We start from the raw sequence: 18,433 nt of genomic DNA, 5'->3' as shown, positions 1-18,433 counted from the left end.
TCTTTTGTCCTCTTAATTGTGACTCTTTTCAATTGGAATGTTTCAGAGAGCATAAACACAGAGAAATTTAGTTTTAGCAGTCATATGAACCACAGCATTAGACTGGACTTGCACTGAAGAGAGTGAACCGAGTTTAACAAAAGCTCACTTCCTGTTCTATAATCTCTTTTGCTTCAATTCTTTGTATTCCTTGTGCTCCAGCTTTGACTGTATAGCGCACTCTATGCAACCTCTCCCTTTCTGACACTGTATGATGCTGCTCTGCTCAGACCTTGGCAATTTGTTGTACTCCTTTTATGATTTTTTTTTTAATGGAACACTTTCTGCTTTTAGTGTGCAAATGTTGGACATTTTTTCTTTTGTGTAAAGCACACTAGAGCTGTTGGACGCTTCATTCGCTCGGGTGTCATCCATTTTTCTTTTGTTGTTTTTGTTCAATAAAACATGTAAAACCATAACCTATGTGTGTGTTCAATGTTTGTTACACTGAAAAAAGTATTGTTACAGAAACCGTTTTCAAAATTACAAAAAAATGGCAATTTCCACATGAAATTAAATGTGTTACAGATACCCCAAACAGCCACTCTACACTAATCTGTTCAGACTAGATAAATCCCCTCCTAAAACAAAGTGATCACCCTCCATAGACTGCTGTTACCCAGTGTATTAGGCAGTCATGCGGGAGAGGTATTGTTCTCATACACCAGCACCCAAATACCTGCCTGGATTTATAACCTGACACTATCAGTTCAGCCAATTTAGGGCCTAACCTTGTGTCAGATCTCACAATTAAAGCCATTGCCATAGTCATGAATAATGCTGAGTATATCAGCTGCACCAAAGAAGGAAATTATGTCTTATTACTACATATTAAAGCTAAGAATAAGGTGACAGACAGAAAGAGTCTTGAAGAGCGAGGAGACATGGGGGAAGGGAATCTGCAGTCTGTGGTGATAGTGTGTACTGGGGGAGGGTCTTTCCCATTCTGTAGGATAATATTGTATGACGGAGTAATCTTTGTACTCACTGACCCTGCGGATGGAGGGAAACTGCTTTGTAATCAGGTCATTACATAACACAATATGTGCATCTTAGAATGACAATGTGGGGTTCTATTTTTCCAGGTTTTTAGGCATCATTCATACATTTCAGGAACTGTGGAATAGCATTTTCTTTGATAGTTTTGCATCTGCATAGTTTTCGTGGTCACATTAGGATGAGCTTTTCTGAAAGCTTGCGGTAGAATGCAGCATCATGAGTGATGCGTCACTGGATTTAGGTCACTCTAAATGGAGCATAAGTCAGAGTCAGTCAAAAAGGCTAGGTCAGTAAAAACTGGACGGATACTGTTTCATAGATATACAATAATCTGAATTATTATATGCTTGTGAGTTTTGACTGTCCATATGCAAACGCAGAACAAGATTCTAGTTTGTTGATTTTAGTTGAAGTAGACTCTGCACCTACATTTTTGGTTTCAACTCTTGAAAGTCTATGATGAAACACATTTCAGTAAAACAGCTGACAAAAGGCAGGCCTACTTACTAACTTAAGATTTCTAAATAGCAACATCAAATATTTTTTGGATATTAATGGACACAAACTCTGATTTAGGCTTCAGGCAGGGAATGATTTATGTGTGCTATTAGCTTTAAGCCTCATGGAAATATAAAGGAGTGGTGAAACCATTCTGTGCCTGGTGAAATATCTGATAGACCGCCCTGACTCATCACCTCTCTGTCTCAGATCTTGAAAGCTTGTAGGTAAAGAGAGCATTTCATATAATTAGCAAATGGAAAATGTACACTGAACTGTACTGTTAAATCAAATCTTAAATACAACCAAACATGCAGCCAGTGAATAATTAAATAGAGCACATAAAAGAGTTAAAAAAATGTGTGATTTGTCAATTAATTGATTTCTAGAATATGTAATTCAAAAATTCACATTGATGTTACAGTATATAAACATATCGTTCAATTAAAGATGACCAACACCGCCACCTTGTGGTCACTTCAGAATTTGTATAGTATAGTAAATGTATGTTTACAGATCTGCTGTGCTGTTTCATATTAAATTTAAGATATAAGCCCTGAGGAGTTTAAACAACGGGTGGGGAGCTGACTATGCTTAAAGCTTATATAACGCTGCTTATGTAATTGTGAGACACAAGCAGAACTGGCATGCCACTATTAATAGCCACGCTCAAACATATAAGTATTTATTTGTAATGATATTGTACAATAGAAGTCTATGTTAACATTGAGTTTGTTTTTATCTGTCTGTTATACTATAACACAATGACTGATGTAGTATATTTATAATTAAATGTAAATTATTGTTATGCAGTGAAATGGAATCTAATTCATTGTGACACCAAGTGATTTACAATGCAAATTCATTCTTTGTTCCCATACCTTTGGCAGAACAGTAAAAATACTGTTGTATGGGGATATAGTGTGAAAAGTAAAACAGAAACTGAGAACAAGACAGAACCAAGAGAACCAAGATTTTAAAATTTTGGTTATTGCTTATAGAGCTCTGCATGGTCAGGAACCCGTTTATATCCAGACCAGGATCTATTACATGCACACTCCCCTAGCAAGTCTTTGAAATCTTCTGGCCTAGACCATTTAATTATTCCTAGAACATATACGTCTTAGGACAAAAGTGGACCATGCTTTTTGTGTTGTGGCTCTAAGGCTCTGGTACTGCAACTAGGCTATGGGTTCTGTAGAATCTTAAAAAAAAAAAAAAAAAAACCTAAAGATCTTTTGGACAAACTTTTAACAACATGGTTTGAATTTTGTGTTATTTGAACTGCTGGTATATAATTTGTTTTGATATTATTTTTTACTGTAGGCCTAAAGCACTTTCTGACTCCTTGTCTGTGATATGGAATGCCAGAGCTGCCAAATTTAAAAATATATAAATACATAAATAAATATACAAATAAATGTAAATAAGAATAAATAAATATATAAATAAATATACATAGAAAAGCAAAAAAACGAAAATAAATAATAATTTATACATTTATTTCCATATTTATGTATATATTTATTTTTTTCCATATTTATTTATTATTTTATTTATTTATACATTTATTCATTTATTTATTTATACATTTATTTATTTTTACATTTATTTATTTATAGATTTATTTATTTATACATTTATTTATTTCTTCATTTATTTCTTCATTTCTTCCTGCGTAGGGTAATGAGGAGGGCGTGGTTTACCTCAGACATAGCAATCGAGCTCAGAGTAAGCGAAGGCGAAGGGTTGAGGCCACAGTGATGCCTATTGTGTGGCGAAATACAATTAGTATAGCTCACTGACGTTGATACGGTCTGTGACTGCGAGGTATATGGTCAAAATCCTAAATCTTACTGTGTGACATGGATAGGCTACTCTTTATTCCGGACATGGCCGTAGAACATCGTTTGGTCTGCATTTGTAAAATGTCCTGGGTTAACAAACATGAAACAGGGACTCTGCAGTGCTTAATTTGTAAATTGCGAGGTCCCGGAACAAAGCGGGGTAACGGATGCCGGATGCATGTGATTACAGGAGGGAGAGGTGACTCGCGCAATCACAATGGTCAGCAGTTTAAGTGATTGACTGCATGCATCAGTTGCTTTTAGGGTCTGTATGTTCATGAATAACATGGAAATGCCATGCAATTTTAAAACAACATTTTAGGCACCATATTGCCTGTTTTAGCTCTATTTCACCAACGAAAAAAGTTGAAAACTAATCTACAGCAGTAACAGCACTAATTTTGAGAAACACACTGAGGAGGTGTTTCCTAACTGAGTGAATCCACTTTTTGAACAAATCAGTCATTGACGTAATAAATAATTATTTTTTGTTTTTCCCCCTCTCTTTCACGTCTATACCGATCTCACTATACAGTTGTGTGAGGATGTATGTCTAAGAGTGTGTATGCCTTCATTTTGCTAGGCATGGCAAATGTTTTTATATATGCATGTTTTAATTATAACTGTGAAGCAACAACATTGCTATTAAATGTGCTATACAAATAAATAAAAGTTGAAGTTAAGTTCAAATTCCATTGTATTTTGGTGGCTTGATTTTGTAAACAACTTCAAAAACATTGCAAAAAAAAAAATGTTTTGCAGAATGTTTTGGTCAATTTAGTCAGCTTTTTCATTGAACCAGAAAGAAACTTTGAGAAGAAGGATAATGGAACGTTCTCCATGCAATAGTAAGGCTTTCCTCTCTGTACACAAGTACAATCTTGCCTGTTTTATTGGTGTCCCCTTCAAAACTTGCTCGTGAGGAATGTTATGTTTATTGTCCCCCCCAACATTTAGATGAGATTTTCGCCCCTGCCTGCAGCACGCGCCGACACAAGACTTCACTCGCATCTCGGGACAGCTGACAGAACAGTCACTTGACTAATCGGGTCATTGTTGCATTGTCACAAAAATGTATAATTTGCACACATTTTTAAGTATTTTAAGCCACATGGTACTCGCGCGCTCCGAAGGCTGTATTATGTGCCCTCACAGTCACATCCAAAGTTCACGCGTATAAAGCCGCCTCGCGAGTAGCCTATTATATGAGTTATTTTTCGTAGTTTGTTGAGCTTAAGCAATCAAATACACACAATATGATGTTTGTTGTGGGTGTTGACAAACAAAACAATTTCATGACACACTCTATACTTAAACACATGGGGAAAAATAAAGAAAAGGGGAAAAAAATCAATAATTAAACAACACTGAGTCGTCAGTGTTGGTATTGTATCGGACACTTGCACTTAACATGAGGCTATATGAAAAACAAGCTCAAATGGAGTAAACAGGTTTTTGCTGGCGAATGAGGAGATCGCATCTGAGGCAAGTGCATCGCATTATACGCTTTCATCAACTCTTAAAGTTTATATAACATTTATTGTTGCTATATAGGCGATTTGTTCTTCTTGTTGTTTAATTCACTTGGCCAAAATCTCATGATATAAACGATTAAGCGCTTATGCACAGGACATTTAAAACGTACAAAAGTAGGCTATATTGGCTTGTGAAAAACCAGTCTTCAAACACACAAAAACATTAGCCTTTACAGACATAGTGTTTGAGTAAAGAAAATAAATAATAATAACGAATTATAATAGAGATATGAATTTTGGATAGTTTTTCACGGCACATCTGGCTATTCTCTGTCTGCCATATGGAAACGCCGTCCCTGGAGGAGGGGGATCCGCCAAAATGAGGTACCGGATCGGATTTCGGAAGTTCCGGATCCGGCGTGTTGCAAATTAAGCCCTGGGACTCTGAGACTGAAGCGCTTGATATTTTCCATTTTTCGGTTAGAACTCACGGAAAGGAAGCAGGGCAGATTTAGGCTACAGTGAAGTCGACGCAAGCATAGTACTGACCAATGCTTTTGAACATTTTTATTCTATTAAGCAGTGGTAATCTTTAGCCTACCTCCATAAACTCATGTCCAGGGGCAACCTTATTAAATGTATTAACGTCACGTTAATCCACATCGATAAATTCAGTTAGAGGATAAGACTGTAGGGCAGTTAGCCTACCACTAAAATCCAACCAGAGCTTCATCAGAGCCATCAATACAGAAGAGATCTTAATGCATTTACACAGCAATTAGCCTACAAGTGCATAGAAATATTATGAAGTGTTTTACATTTTGAAGACATAAATATGACATGATGGAATCAATGAAGTGATAGGCCTACGTTTAATATGAAACTAAAACAGACACCAGGTGGCAGAAAGACACTGTCTTAATGCGTGCGTTCAATCCACTCGTTTGATTCCTTAAAATACACCGAATCAAAAACAACTCGACGTGTTGAAGCGGATCAGCTTTGGATTTGTTTCTGATAATTTCTATTTAGGCATATGCGTTATTTAAATAATAATAATAATAATAATAATAAATAAATAAATAAATGACCAAATGTTAAAAAAGTTGGCAGAGAGGGGTCATGTTCAGGGAAACAACATAATTGTTGATAGACTATTTTTCGGGGACACGAGTTTAATGCGCAAACCTGCGTGACCATATAGCAACTATTCAGAAATGGAAATTACGAATGCATTAATATTTAGTTTTGAATTTAAGAAAAGTCGATTGAATATTTACAGGTTTGTATCTCGTTATTATTTTCAGAATAGTAAAGTCTTTGTAACCAACCATAGTGATCAAATATCGAAGCTATTTATTGTTAAATTTTGTAAAAATTTCTGTAGGCCAAAAACTGCCATAAACATAACTAAAAAATAGCTGGTAGCCTACATAACTTTTTAATTTGTATTATTATTATTAGTCTTTCTTTTTATTATTATTATTATTATTATTATTAGGCTGTTGTTATCATCATCATCATCAGCTGGCAAACCATTATGGAGTCTATTTAAAGGGAATGATTGTGGCGGGGAGTTTGGTCAAACTATGGCAGCAACAATAAATGTTATATAACCTGTAAGAGTTGATGAAAGCGTATAATGCGATGCACTTGCCTCAGATGCGATCTCCTCATTCGCCAGCAAAAACCTGTTTACTTCATTTGAGCTTGTTTTTCATATAGCCTCATGTTAAGTGCAAGTGTCCGATACAATACCAACACTGACGACTCAGTGTTGTTTAATTATTGATTTTTTTTCCCCTTTTCTTTATTTTTTTCCACATGTGTTTAAGTAGCCTATAGAGTGTGTCATGAAATTGTTTTGTTTGTCAACACCCACAACAGACATCATATTGTGTGTGTTTGATTGCTTAAGCTCAACAAACTACGAAAAATAACTCATATAATAGGCTACTCGCGAGGCGGCTTTATACGCGTGAACTTTGGATGTGACTGTGAGGGCACATAATACAGCCTTCGGAGCGCGCGAGTACCATGTGGCTTAAAATACTGAAAAATGTGTGCAAATTATACATTTTTGTGATAATGCAACAATGACCCGATTAGTCAAGTGACTGTTCTGTCAGCTGTCCCGAGATGCGAGTGAAGTCTTGTGTCGGCGCGTGCTGCAGGTCACTGTGCAGACGAGATGCGCTGATGAGAAGCGCGCGAGAGAGTTCATGGATTCGAAGACTGGTTTGGAATGAATTATTTAATCTTACATTTTGCGTGGATTAATTTTATTATTCAAACCTACAAGCTATGTTGAATAAATGCAGGAATTTTCCTCATTATAAACTTGAAAGCTGCGAGAATTATTAAAACCATGCGGCAAACCCACCGATATTTAGGACTCTATTATACAGAGATTTGTAAAATAAAATTCCACAACTTTTTCAAAACGTCTGGAAATTGTTGTTTTAAAATTGCATGGCATTTCCATGTTATTCATGAACATACAGACCCTAAAAGCAACTGATGCATGCAGTCAATCACTTAAAATGCTGACCAATGTGATTGCGCGAGTCACCTCTCCCTCCTGTAATCACATGCATCCGGCATCCGTTACCCCGCTTTGTTCCGGGACCTCGCAATTTACAAATTAAGCACTGCAGAGTCCCTGTTTCATGTTTGTTAACCCAGGACATTTTACAAATCCAGACCAAACGATGTTCTACGGCCATGTCCGGAATAAAGAGTAGCCTATCCATGTCACACAGTAAGATTTAGGATTTTGACCATATACCTCGCAGTCACAGACCCTATCAACGTCAGTGAGCTATACTAATTGTATTTCGCCACACAATAGGCATCACTGTGGCCTCAACCCTTCGCCTTCGCTTACTCTGAGCTCGATTGCTATGTCTGAGGTAAACCACGCCCTCCTCGTTACCCTACGCAGGAAGAAATGTAGGAAGACATAAATGAAGAAATAAATAAATGTATAAATAAATAAATGTATAAATAAATAAATGTAAAAATAAATAAATGTAGAAATAAATAAATGTAGAAATGAATAAATGTATAAATAAATAAAAGAATAAATAAATAAATATGGAAAAAATAAATATATACATAAATATGGAAATAAATGTATAAATAATTATTTATTTAGGTTTTTTTGCTTTTCTATGTATATTTATTTATATATTTATGTATTTATTTATTCTTATTTACATTTATTTGTATATTAATTTATGTATTTATATATTTTGAAAATTTGGCAAGTCTGGCATTCCATACTGTGAAAGGTGCTATATAAATTTTACTGACATAACTGCTACAAATTTATTTGGTAGAAAAAGAAATAGTAGTATGCTATTCCGTATTCTGTTTTACAGTCATTAACACTTTACATTTTCACTAAATTAATAAATAAATAAATAAATAAACAAACCCATTGGCGGACAGCCGCTCTGACGCAATATTAAAATCTCAGACTAGGCGCAGCGGTAGTCAATTAATGCAGTTTTATATTTATATTTATTTATTTGTCATAAAACACATTAAAAGTGTCCAGCAGACATAGAACCACTCTCTGTGCAGAGGTTTTTAGTTTGACGTAAATTTATCCAAATGTAGCCGTCATGTTTATTAGGAAACTCTGACGACTTGTTGACTTCTTGATGATGCCATCGCACGTCGATGACAGTATACCAAACACGTTGAGACAAGACGGTGGAATGTTGTACAGTCGGTTAGTGTACCGTCGTGACGCGAGGTCCCGTAAGTTTAAGTCTTTAAAACGAATATTACGCAACGAACTAACTGTACCAGTGCTTTCACACCCACTCGCACTGCTCACTCCGCCCATGAACCGTCAGTTTATAGAAGGAGGCGCTGAGACACCAGAGAGAAGGATTGCTCGTGTGCCAGCTGATCAGAAGTGAAGATGGCTGAGGGAAAGCTAGGTGCTAACATCGGGGGCAACATTGGCGCGGGAGCTGGCATCCTGGCCAAACGCTTTCAGAAATCAATGAACCGAGCACAAGAGAAGGTAGGTGGGTTTTTTTATTTATTTATTAATTTATTTTTTAGTTTAGTTTAGGACCTTGGCTCTCATGTCATGCTGCTCTGGGTGTGTATTTTGTTTGTGGGTGTCCCAACATATTTGCTCCAAAATGTTTAGAGGCCTAAAGAAAACTGGTAAAAATGTTCAGAAGATATGTAAATATAGTGTCAGTTGTTATAGCTTTTTCAAATGAAATTGTGTGAACACAAAGACTACCACTTCCTGCCCTCAATCACTTCCTCCTTAGGTTCACCTCCTCCCTACTATGTAGACTGCAAACTTTAATAGTGTTTATTAAGTTAAAACACCAATTTTTCACATTTTGGAACTTTTAAGTTTGTTAAATACTTCCTTTTAACATTTCTGATATTTCCTAATCGCAAGTAACAATCGCTGCAATTTCAAGAGTAGACATGGAACCGCTTGGCGATTTGATATTTCAAAAACCACATAGGCCTACAGTGGCAACTCTTGTTACTCTGCCTGATATAGTGTCTTGCGGTTCTTGTCTGAAATGATTGATCAGAAGTGGGTCTTCTCTGTGTGATGGTGTTGTTTGTAGGTCCTGCAGAAGCTGGGGAAAACCATGGAGACAAAAGATGAGCAGTTTGAGGAGTGCTCTGCCAACTTGAACAAACAGCAGGTACTTCAGTACATGTCTGAGAGAATGACACATTGGCTGTAGGTTACAGTAGATTTTGTTACCTCAAGCATGTCACAGACTGTCACTCAATATTGGACACTGCTGTTTTTCAAAGCGACTGCATTGGAAGAGTTGTGTTGTATGAACATGGACAGAATCAACATTGAAAGTAGCACAGGAAACTCCACCTTTAGAACATGTCAATATGTGACTTGCTGTACAGTTGCAGAGACTGACCTTTCTGCCTCGGTTCTGTACTGTTTATACTATCAGCCAACCCAGGAAGCCCTTTTAAAATGCTATTTTAGTTTGGTATTAGTACCACGTTTCATTATGAACACTAACAATCTTAATCATTTTAGACTAGTGTTGACCTAGTTTCTCACTTATCAACTTTACATCCTATTACATATCCTGGATTTGTTAAATGATGGTAGATAGTTTTACACTCTATAGATGTAATCAAGTTAACAATGATTTAATTTTTTCTTTTCACCTTAACTTTTTTTGCAAAATATATTGAATGTTTTTAGATTAAGAAAAAAAAAACACAACCTACAGCAGCTTTAAAGACTCTCATTAGCAATATCTATGGTTTTAGAATGTACATAAAAATGTAAAAGAAGTAATTTCCTTAAAACTTGCACATTTTCTATTTACATTTTAAAAATGTTCCATTTCCAAAAAGCTGCCTGTTAAGGTCTTTAATAAACATTAAAAAATTTACTTATTTAGAAAAGCAAATATTTAAAATGATGATATTTAAACCTTTTGCCTTTAGACAACACAATATTATTTTTTCTTTCCAGGCAGATGGCATCAGACTCTATAAGGATGTTAAATCTTACTACAATGCAGTTAAAGGTACTGTCACACACTAATGATCAAGTACAGCCATTTATTTTAATAATACATTTTTAAAATTGACAGTTATGCTGGGTACACACCAAAAGATTTTTTACCACTTATAAGATTTTCAAAATGTTATAGACCACAAACATGAAGATAAAAAAATCCTAGATTTAACTTTTTTGCCCCTATAAGACAGCACACCACACACGAACAGATTTTCAACCAGAGTCTTGACTGTGAACACAGGAAATCTCGCGAGACTTCAGAATAAGCATTGCGGACGATATGCAGGAAGAAATTGAAATTATAGTGTTTGGAATGATTTTCACAGAATATTCACAGGGAAAAAAAGAAAAGGGTTTGGGTGAAGTCGTGGAGACGGTGGGGACATGGTCTGTACAAGTTACAGAGTGAGCTAGAGGTGAGCAATGGTCACAAAATCATAAAAAAATGTTATGGTAAAAAGATCTTATTCTCTTTGAAATTGGCTTATTAAATAAACTTTAAATAATTGTTATCAGATCTTACGTCATATAGAACGTGATCATCTTGCTTTCTGATTGGATATTGTTTTGTTTCACGTGATAATCTTCAGAGCAAGCGCGCCTTTGTTCTCGGGGTTCCCCCCACACATTAGTGATGGGAAGTTCGATTCTTTTCCGCGAACCGGTTCTTTCGGACAGTTCGATTCAATAAACCGGTTGAAAAAAAAACGGTTCACCGGTTCTAATGTCACCGCTCATAATATTAGCACAGAATCAGTTCAGAATCAATCACCAAAAGAATTAGTTCGGTTCATAAGCGCTGTGAGTCAGATGGCTTCATGCTGAATCACGCATGCGCAGTATCATCAGCTCCTCGGCTCTCGAATCGGACGCGTCTGAAAGAAACTGTTTTCGGTTCAGTGTACTGGTGATCCGAAAAACGATGCAACCGGTTCTTGACTCAAGAACGAGAACTGCTCCAGCAGTGGGCATGTTCGTTCGTCATCTGACTCGGCTCTGTGTTCATCTTCAGTTCGGTCTTCACAGCAGTTCAGTCAGTGTGTTTGAGTAAATTTATTACCCTGGGATATTGGTTTATTCTGACTCAGAGGGAGTGTCAGTCACATTAAAAAAGTTAGCATCTTAAGTAATTTGTGGATTAATGCTTATTGGAGACGCGAACCATTTCAAACGATTCAGTTCGATTTGGTGAACTGGTTCAACCGGTTCCCTTAGAAGAACCGGTTAAATTGAACGATTCGTTCACGAATCGTACATCACTACCACACATCAGGATTTCTGATCGTAAATATTAAACATGTTTAATATTTACGATTCGCGATCGGGGCTGCTAAGGGAAAATCTGATCAAATGATCTTTAGAACCATCAAGATAATCGGGTCATAGCTAGGATTGTCAGAAGGGGGGATATCGACCCAAAATCAGCCTGATTATCTTTTGGTGTGTACCCAGCATTACTGATTGAGGCCCTGTCCACACGGACACGGGTATTTTTATAACCGTGACTTTTTTTACGCGGTTCGGCCTTTCGTCCACACGAAAACGCAGTTTCAGGGCACCGAAACCGAACATTTTTGAAAACTACGGCCAGGGTGAGCATTTTCAGAAACGCCGGTTGCAGTGTTGTCGTGTGGACAGTATAACCGGGGTTTTTGCCTTGCGACGTCAGAGTGTGCGCCGTTATCCGCTGTGTTTGACGTCAGATTGTGCGCTGCTGACTGCTTCTGATTGGCCAAGGTGACTTTACAATTTGGGTTATATCGCCGCCTGCTGGTGTGGCATGCTCTTGACAGCGCTTGATAGCACGTTTTTGCTTTTCATGTGGACGGGATTTTTTTTTTAAACGCAGGAGGAAAAACTCCAGTTATAAAAATACCCGTGTCCGTGTGGACTAGGCCTGAATCTTGATATTTGTTTCAAAAGGGATTCAGAGAATAGCACAATTTACAGCCTAATTACTTACTAATTGTGCTCAGGTGTCATTAATGTGGTTGGCCTGTAGGCTGCTGGCTGAGTGTGAAAGTGAGATGGTGTCTCGTTCTGAGCACGAGAAAACAAGTGGACAAAGATAGTCTTGGTTGTGTTTCTCTGATTCAGCATTAGGGGAAGTGAATGTATCTTAATAAATGGAAGTGAAAATGCTTATTGTCTAAATGTCTACAAGAATAGTTGACACTCCAACTTGAATTGCCCAGATGTCAGTTTGCAGAGGCTTAGGAAAATATGAAGAAGAGAATGAGGTAGATTCAAGATGTTTGTGGTCTTCTTGCTTAAACCAAATGCATAGTTTTGGTGGAAACCTGCAAGTCACTGCTTGTGTTTTTAGCCCCCAGGTGTTCTTAAAGGATGAAGTTGTTGTCAGTATCTAAAATAAATGCTAAATCTCTGATTTTTGCTATCTATTTATAGCTACTAGTCAATTCATTTTTCCTCATACTAAACTGTATAGATTTTGTTTTCAGAGAATGTGTATAAAGATATTTTTTTTATCTAGACTGTACATTGAATATAATAAATAATCTAACAAATTTCCATCAAATTATGTATGTTTTATATTGCTTGATGAATACTGAAAAAAAAAAACTTCAGATAATCATGGGTGGATTTCATCATTTCTTGCTAATACAGTCTCATCTCTGTAACTTGTAATGACTTGTCTTGGACAGATACAGAGTTTTAGGACTACTGCCAAATTGTGTAAAAGTCTGAAAAAATTTGTCACATGATGTTTTCTACACTCCTTGTTTCTCAGTGATGCATGATTCATCCAAACGCCTGTCCCAGACTCTTAAAGATATCTATGAACCAGACTGGCTTGGCGTAGGAAACATGCCTGTTATAATGGAGGTAAACTAGGCCTTTTTTGTGTGATTTCATAGTAAAAATCTCTCTACTCTCCTTGTCTTCCTCATCTCTCTGGCTTTGCATTGCAGAGTGAGGATCTCCTGTGGAATGACTATGAGGAAAAGCTCAGCGATCAAGTTGTTCGAACAATGGAGAATTATACCGGACAGTTCCAAGATGTAAAAGTTCGTAAAATTGCTTCATTATGGACCTGAAAAGGCTAAAATGACTGCATTATTTGTTTTGCATTATCTTCAGTCTAGGTCTGTTCAGTGTGCTTTTGCACTTTGTCAGGGTTGGTGTTCAAGTACTGTTTTTAACATTGTCAAGTTAGGTGTTCGCTGAAGTTTTCTCACACCTATAAATACTGAAAATATTTGTTATATTATACATATTCATTAGTTACACCTTTTAATTTACATTGATAACACCTTGGTACTTTTGATGTATATCATGGTGTTATATTAATAGCAAATTTATGTGGTTTTTACATAGAACTTGAAAATCAGCTCTAATATTGTGATCTTGCAGGAAAGAGTGGCTAAACGAGGAAGGAAGCTGGTTGACTACGATTCAGCTCGACATCATCTGGAGGCACTGCAGAACTCCAAGAAGAGAGATGAGGCCAAAATATCAAAGGTCAGCTCACATTTAATCATTTAAATATCCCATTTTATAATTGTTTATGGTTTTAGTTCAACTAAATTGGGATGACTGTTGATGTTTCTTTTCAGGCTGAGGAGGAGTTCAATACAGCACAGGAAGTATTTGAAGACATTAACAAGGAGTTGAGAGAGGAGCTGCCTGTTCTTTATCAGAGGTTTGTACAGCTTTATTAACAAAAATGAAACTAATAGGAGATAAATGCATTCAGACAGTTCCTTCCTGTCACTAAGGTGCTATGGTGGTATGAATAATAATGTAACTTATTTTGGCTACGCTCTCTTTCTGCTTTCAGCCGTATAAGCTGCTATGTCACCATGTTCCAGAACATCTCAAACCTACGTGATGTCTTCTACAAGGAAATGAGTAAGGTAAGAGTCTAACATTTGTGTTTGTGAGTTGTTTTGCTGTGTGCTGCTTCTAGCCTGGACATTCACATGCATGGTGTGCTGCTCTTCCTTGAGACATTTAACTAGCAGGGCTTTAGAAATGACATCAAAATCAAAAATTACAATTATGTTATTAATTACTCACTGTCATGTCATTCCAAACCCGTAAGACCTTTGTCCATCTTGGAAACACAAATTAAGAGATTTTTGATGAAATCCGAGAGCTTTCTGACACTTGATAGACAGCAATGCAACTGACACGTTCAAGACCCAGAAAGGTAGTAAGGACATCAATAAAATAGTCCATATGACTTTAGTTGTCCAACCATAAGTATTTGAAACTACAAGAATACTTTGTGTACAAATAAGACCGAAATAACAACTTAATTCAACAATTTCTTCTCTTCAGTGTCAGTCTTCATCTTGCGTTCACGAGAGTACCATGACACGTGTGTGTGGTGCTGCTAACGCAGGAGCTGCATGGTCTATATTAACCGTGTCCTTACTACCTTTCTGGGCCTCAACATGTCAGGTGTTTTGCTGTCTATGCAGATTTCATCAAATATCCTAATTTGTGTCCCGAGGATGAATGAAGGTTTTATGGGTTTGGAAAACATGAGGAACAAATGACACAATTTTAATTTTTGGGTGAACTTTCCCTTTAAAAAGTCAGTGTGACTCACAAGATTTCTTTTCAAGTAACATTTGTTTAATGTGTAATTAGTTCATTGCTGCTGATTGACAATTTAATCTCACGTTTCAGTTGAATCATAACATTTATAATATGATGAAGACTCTTGAAGACCAGCACTCCACCAAACCCTTCATCGTCAAAGGCCTTAACAGGTGACGTCTGTATTTGCAAATAATTCATTTCTAGAAAGATCTACAGTGGCCTAAAAGTTTAAACTCTTGAGCCATACTTACAATGTATAAATGGCATTACATAAAATAAAAGCAACAGCACTTTTCCAGAATTTTTTTTTTTCACAAAATATTTGTGAGTAAAGAATTTGTACAATTTGTTGTTGCCAGCTTAATGGAATATGATGAATACCATACATCTATGATTACTCGCCTTATAAATTATGAAGTTGCACTACCATTCAAAAGTAAAAAAAAAAGTATTCGTTCAATTAATCAAAAGTGACAGTGAAGATGTTTATATTGTAATAAAACATTTGTTTCAAGTAAAAGCTTTTTTTTTACTTTGAAAGAATCCTGAAAAACTTTTTTTTTTTTTTTTTAACATGATGATAATAATAAATGTTTCTTGAATGTTTCTCAAATCTGCAAAGTGGCTTTGCAATCACAGAAATAAATTATATATAAAATAAATGAATAGAAAACTAATTTCTATTCACAGAAATATTTCACAGTATTACTGATTTTGATCAAATAAATACATCCTTCATAAGCCTAAGAGATTTCTTTCAAACTTAATCTTACTGACTCCAAACTTTTGAATGGTAGTGTACTTTTTACATTTAAAATTACACCAGCACAAGTTATGTAACGATTAAAGATTTTCCCCTTAAAAAATGTGTATCGAATTTAATAGAATTTTCTTTGTTTAGAGATACCACTTGGTGGTAAGTGTAGATTAAGTGCTCAGATACATTTTGTGGCCATTGTATATTGCATGTGAGCAGGAAGACATTGTACCAATTAAAGGCAAATCTAAGAATTGTCTCATGTCATTGCCTCAGTGAATCTTGGTATTTATTGTCTTTTTATGTGGCTTGTTTTTCTTCCTCTTGGGAATAGTTCAAAGTCAAAGAATAGAAAGTCTGTTACGATCTCTGCTCCCATCCCCTGTAACACCGCCTTCCCTCCTGATCATCCGGCCGCGAGCAAGCTCAGCATGCCCAACACCCTCACGCACACGGACACTCCCTCAAAGAGCACAGGAAGCACAGCATCTGAAATATCAGACTCTGAGTCTTTTAACTCTTTTGACAGTGAACCCAACACGCCAAAGCGGCAGTCTTTGTGTTCTGAAGGTGAAGGGATTCGGACTGAAGGAGCCACTGAAAACGCATCAGAACCTACCAATAATGAGTCTGTGGAAGCCAACGGCCAGGAACATCAAGACTCCGTTTCAGAGGAGGAAAGTAAATCAACAGCAGCATCAGAAGAAACCCATCATGCATCTACAGATGAAGACGATGAGGAAAAGCCCTTATCAGATGCCCAAGACAAAACTGAACCAGTCCCATCTCCTCGAAGATCCAGCACCTCCAAGAAAGATGAAGGAGAGACTGATCAAAATGCATCAGGATGCAGCAAAGATGTGGCAGTCCAAAAGATAGATTATGAAAATCCTCCTGGCTTCCTCTATAAGGTACAGTGTCTTTGGGAGTGTTGAGACACTCATTGATTTGTATTTGTGTAGGTAATAATTTGTAAGGGTTTTAATTTTTTCTTTTTTTTTTCTCTCTCCAGGCTGTTACTCTGCAGGATCAGGACTCAGATGAAGGTGTGCTTCTACTGTTTCAAAAGGGAGATGTTATCCTTACATACGTCGATGAAGAAGAAGAAAAGGTGAGTAATATATAGAGTAACCATAAGGATGTAAGGCACAGCAGTTTAAGGGTTTTCCTAACTTGATCTTCTTGCACAGCTAAGTACTGGGCCTTCCCTTTTTTTGTAAATTTGTTGATATTCTTCTTTTACTATTATTAACTTTTACGAATAATTCATTGTTCATTCTAAGATATCATTACATTTGCATTTTATTGTTCATCAACATTTTTGTAATGTTGTGGAAATATTATATTGCAGCCGGAGGGCACTGTATGGGGCGTGGGAGAGCAGGACTGGATCCAGTACAAGGATCTAACACTTCTCTCAGGCATTGTCGAGGAGTCCATGATCCAGCGCATCTCCTCTGATTAACACGGGTCATAAAGTGGAGTACGCAGGATGGCATGTGAACCAGAGGTCCCTTAAGTGCCTGTTTGAGGCCCTTGTGACTGGATGTTGTAATATGAACTCCGTCTGCCCTTTCCTCTAGACATGAAAGACACTGACTTTTTCAGTAGACGGTGTCTTTGTAACTTCCTGATGCAGGCTAAAGACTGCAGACAGCTGCACAGTCTGTGTTCTGTTGTCAGATTTTTTCATGGCTTTTATAGATCTCGATTTGTATATCATTCATAGTTTTGCAGTTTTATCTTCACAGTTCATTTGCATGAATGTACCCACATATTGTGTATCAGTAAAAATAGTTTATGCAAAAATATTTCAAAAGCATTTAAGCAATGAGTATTAAAACACTTTTTATGTGGCTGTTCCAATGGTCTCTCTTTATGTGTTTGTTAACCATGTAATGTTGATGTCTATGTTATTTCTCACATATCTCAGTGTTAAGATTGACTACCAAGATTTTCACAATGTTTACAGGACCCAAAAAAGTGTGAGTATTACTGTGAAACCGCTTTCTTAAATGTACAGAGAACATATATGATTGTTTTTCTAAAATAAAGTTGACAGCTGAAAAAAAAAGTTATATATTCATTTGTGTCCAGTGCTCAAAGTAGGGAAAAAATTCAAGCTTTGATTGATTTAGAATTATCTTTTTTCATTACAAATAAAATACAACAGGTACTGCTACTATAACACAAGTAGCAGGTAAACTAAATTGTATTGACTATTAGTATACTGATACTACTAAACCGCTATAATAAATTAGAATTAGAAACCGTGTATGACCATACAGAATTTCCATAATTGTATCATAGTAATAGCTTAAGAAACGATGGTATTCTCCTTTTTTGTTAAGGTTGGGACTAGAGGAAGTGAACAGTTGTAAACCTACTGACAAAACACGCTTTACACATCTGTCGGAACTAAAACTATTGTTTAACATTTTAGTGACATCTAGTGGACACTTAAATAACTTGCACACAGTTTTGTACACTCATTTTTGAAAAAAAAAGTGTAATTTCATTGAATACAATAAATATAAGTTTGGATAAAACTGAAGCTTCTATTAAAACTCTACCACTAGCTCTATTTCGAAGTCCCACGTAATGTATATTAATACCACTACAACTTTTACGTTCATCACTAACGTTACCGCATCTCCGCATTTACTATCACTGCAGAAGTTCGACTAATTAA

General features: G+C 36.4%; 2 protein-coding genes across 2 annotated transcripts in view; both read left to right on the top strand.

The window, feature by feature from the left end:
* Window positions 1–18,433, top strand: part of gpr84 (G protein-coupled receptor 84) — a 187,338-nt gene that overhangs the window by 20,063 nt on the left and 148,842 nt on the right. The window lies entirely within an intron of this gene.
* Window positions 8,401–17,469, top strand: LOC132161065 (bridging integrator 2-like). Its single transcript, XM_059570855.1, has 13 exons — window positions 8,401–8,626; window positions 8,725–8,897; window positions 9,475–9,555; window positions 10,365–10,419; window positions 13,165–13,259; window positions 13,346–13,441; window positions 13,788–13,895; window positions 13,991–14,076; window positions 14,215–14,290; window positions 15,072–15,154; window positions 16,076–16,652; window positions 16,754–16,852; window positions 17,093–17,469. The coding sequence occupies exons 2-13, from the start codon at window positions 8,793–8,795 to the stop codon at window positions 17,204–17,206; spliced, it is 1,575 nt and encodes a 524-aa protein (XP_059426838.1). The 5' UTR covers window positions 8,401–8,626; window positions 8,725–8,792; the 3' UTR covers window positions 17,207–17,469.

The sequence above is a fragment of the Carassius carassius genome, chromosome 17 (assembly GCF_963082965.1).
Source record: "Carassius carassius chromosome 17, fCarCar2.1, whole genome shotgun sequence".
Taxonomy (NCBI): Eukaryota; Metazoa; Chordata; class Actinopteri; order Cypriniformes; family Cyprinidae; genus Carassius; species Carassius carassius.
The sequence above is the reverse complement of the archived record's forward strand: the minus strand, read 5'-3'. Positions and strand labels throughout refer to the sequence as shown.

Excerpts from the sequence above, each read along its gene's own strand:
- LOC132161065 (XM_059570855.1), top strand. The coding sequence starts at position 8,793 with ATGGCTGAGGGAAAGCTAGGTGCTAACATCGGGGGCAACATTGGCGCG. Across the intron at positions 14,077-14,214 it reads CTGCCTGTTCTTTATCAGAG|CCGTATAAGCTGCTATGTCA; the intron begins GTTTGTACAGCT and ends TTCTGCTTTCAG. Across the intron at positions 16,853-17,092 it reads TCGATGAAGAAGAAGAAAAG|CCGGAGGGCACTGTATGGGG; the intron begins GTGAGTAATATA and ends ATTATATTGCAG.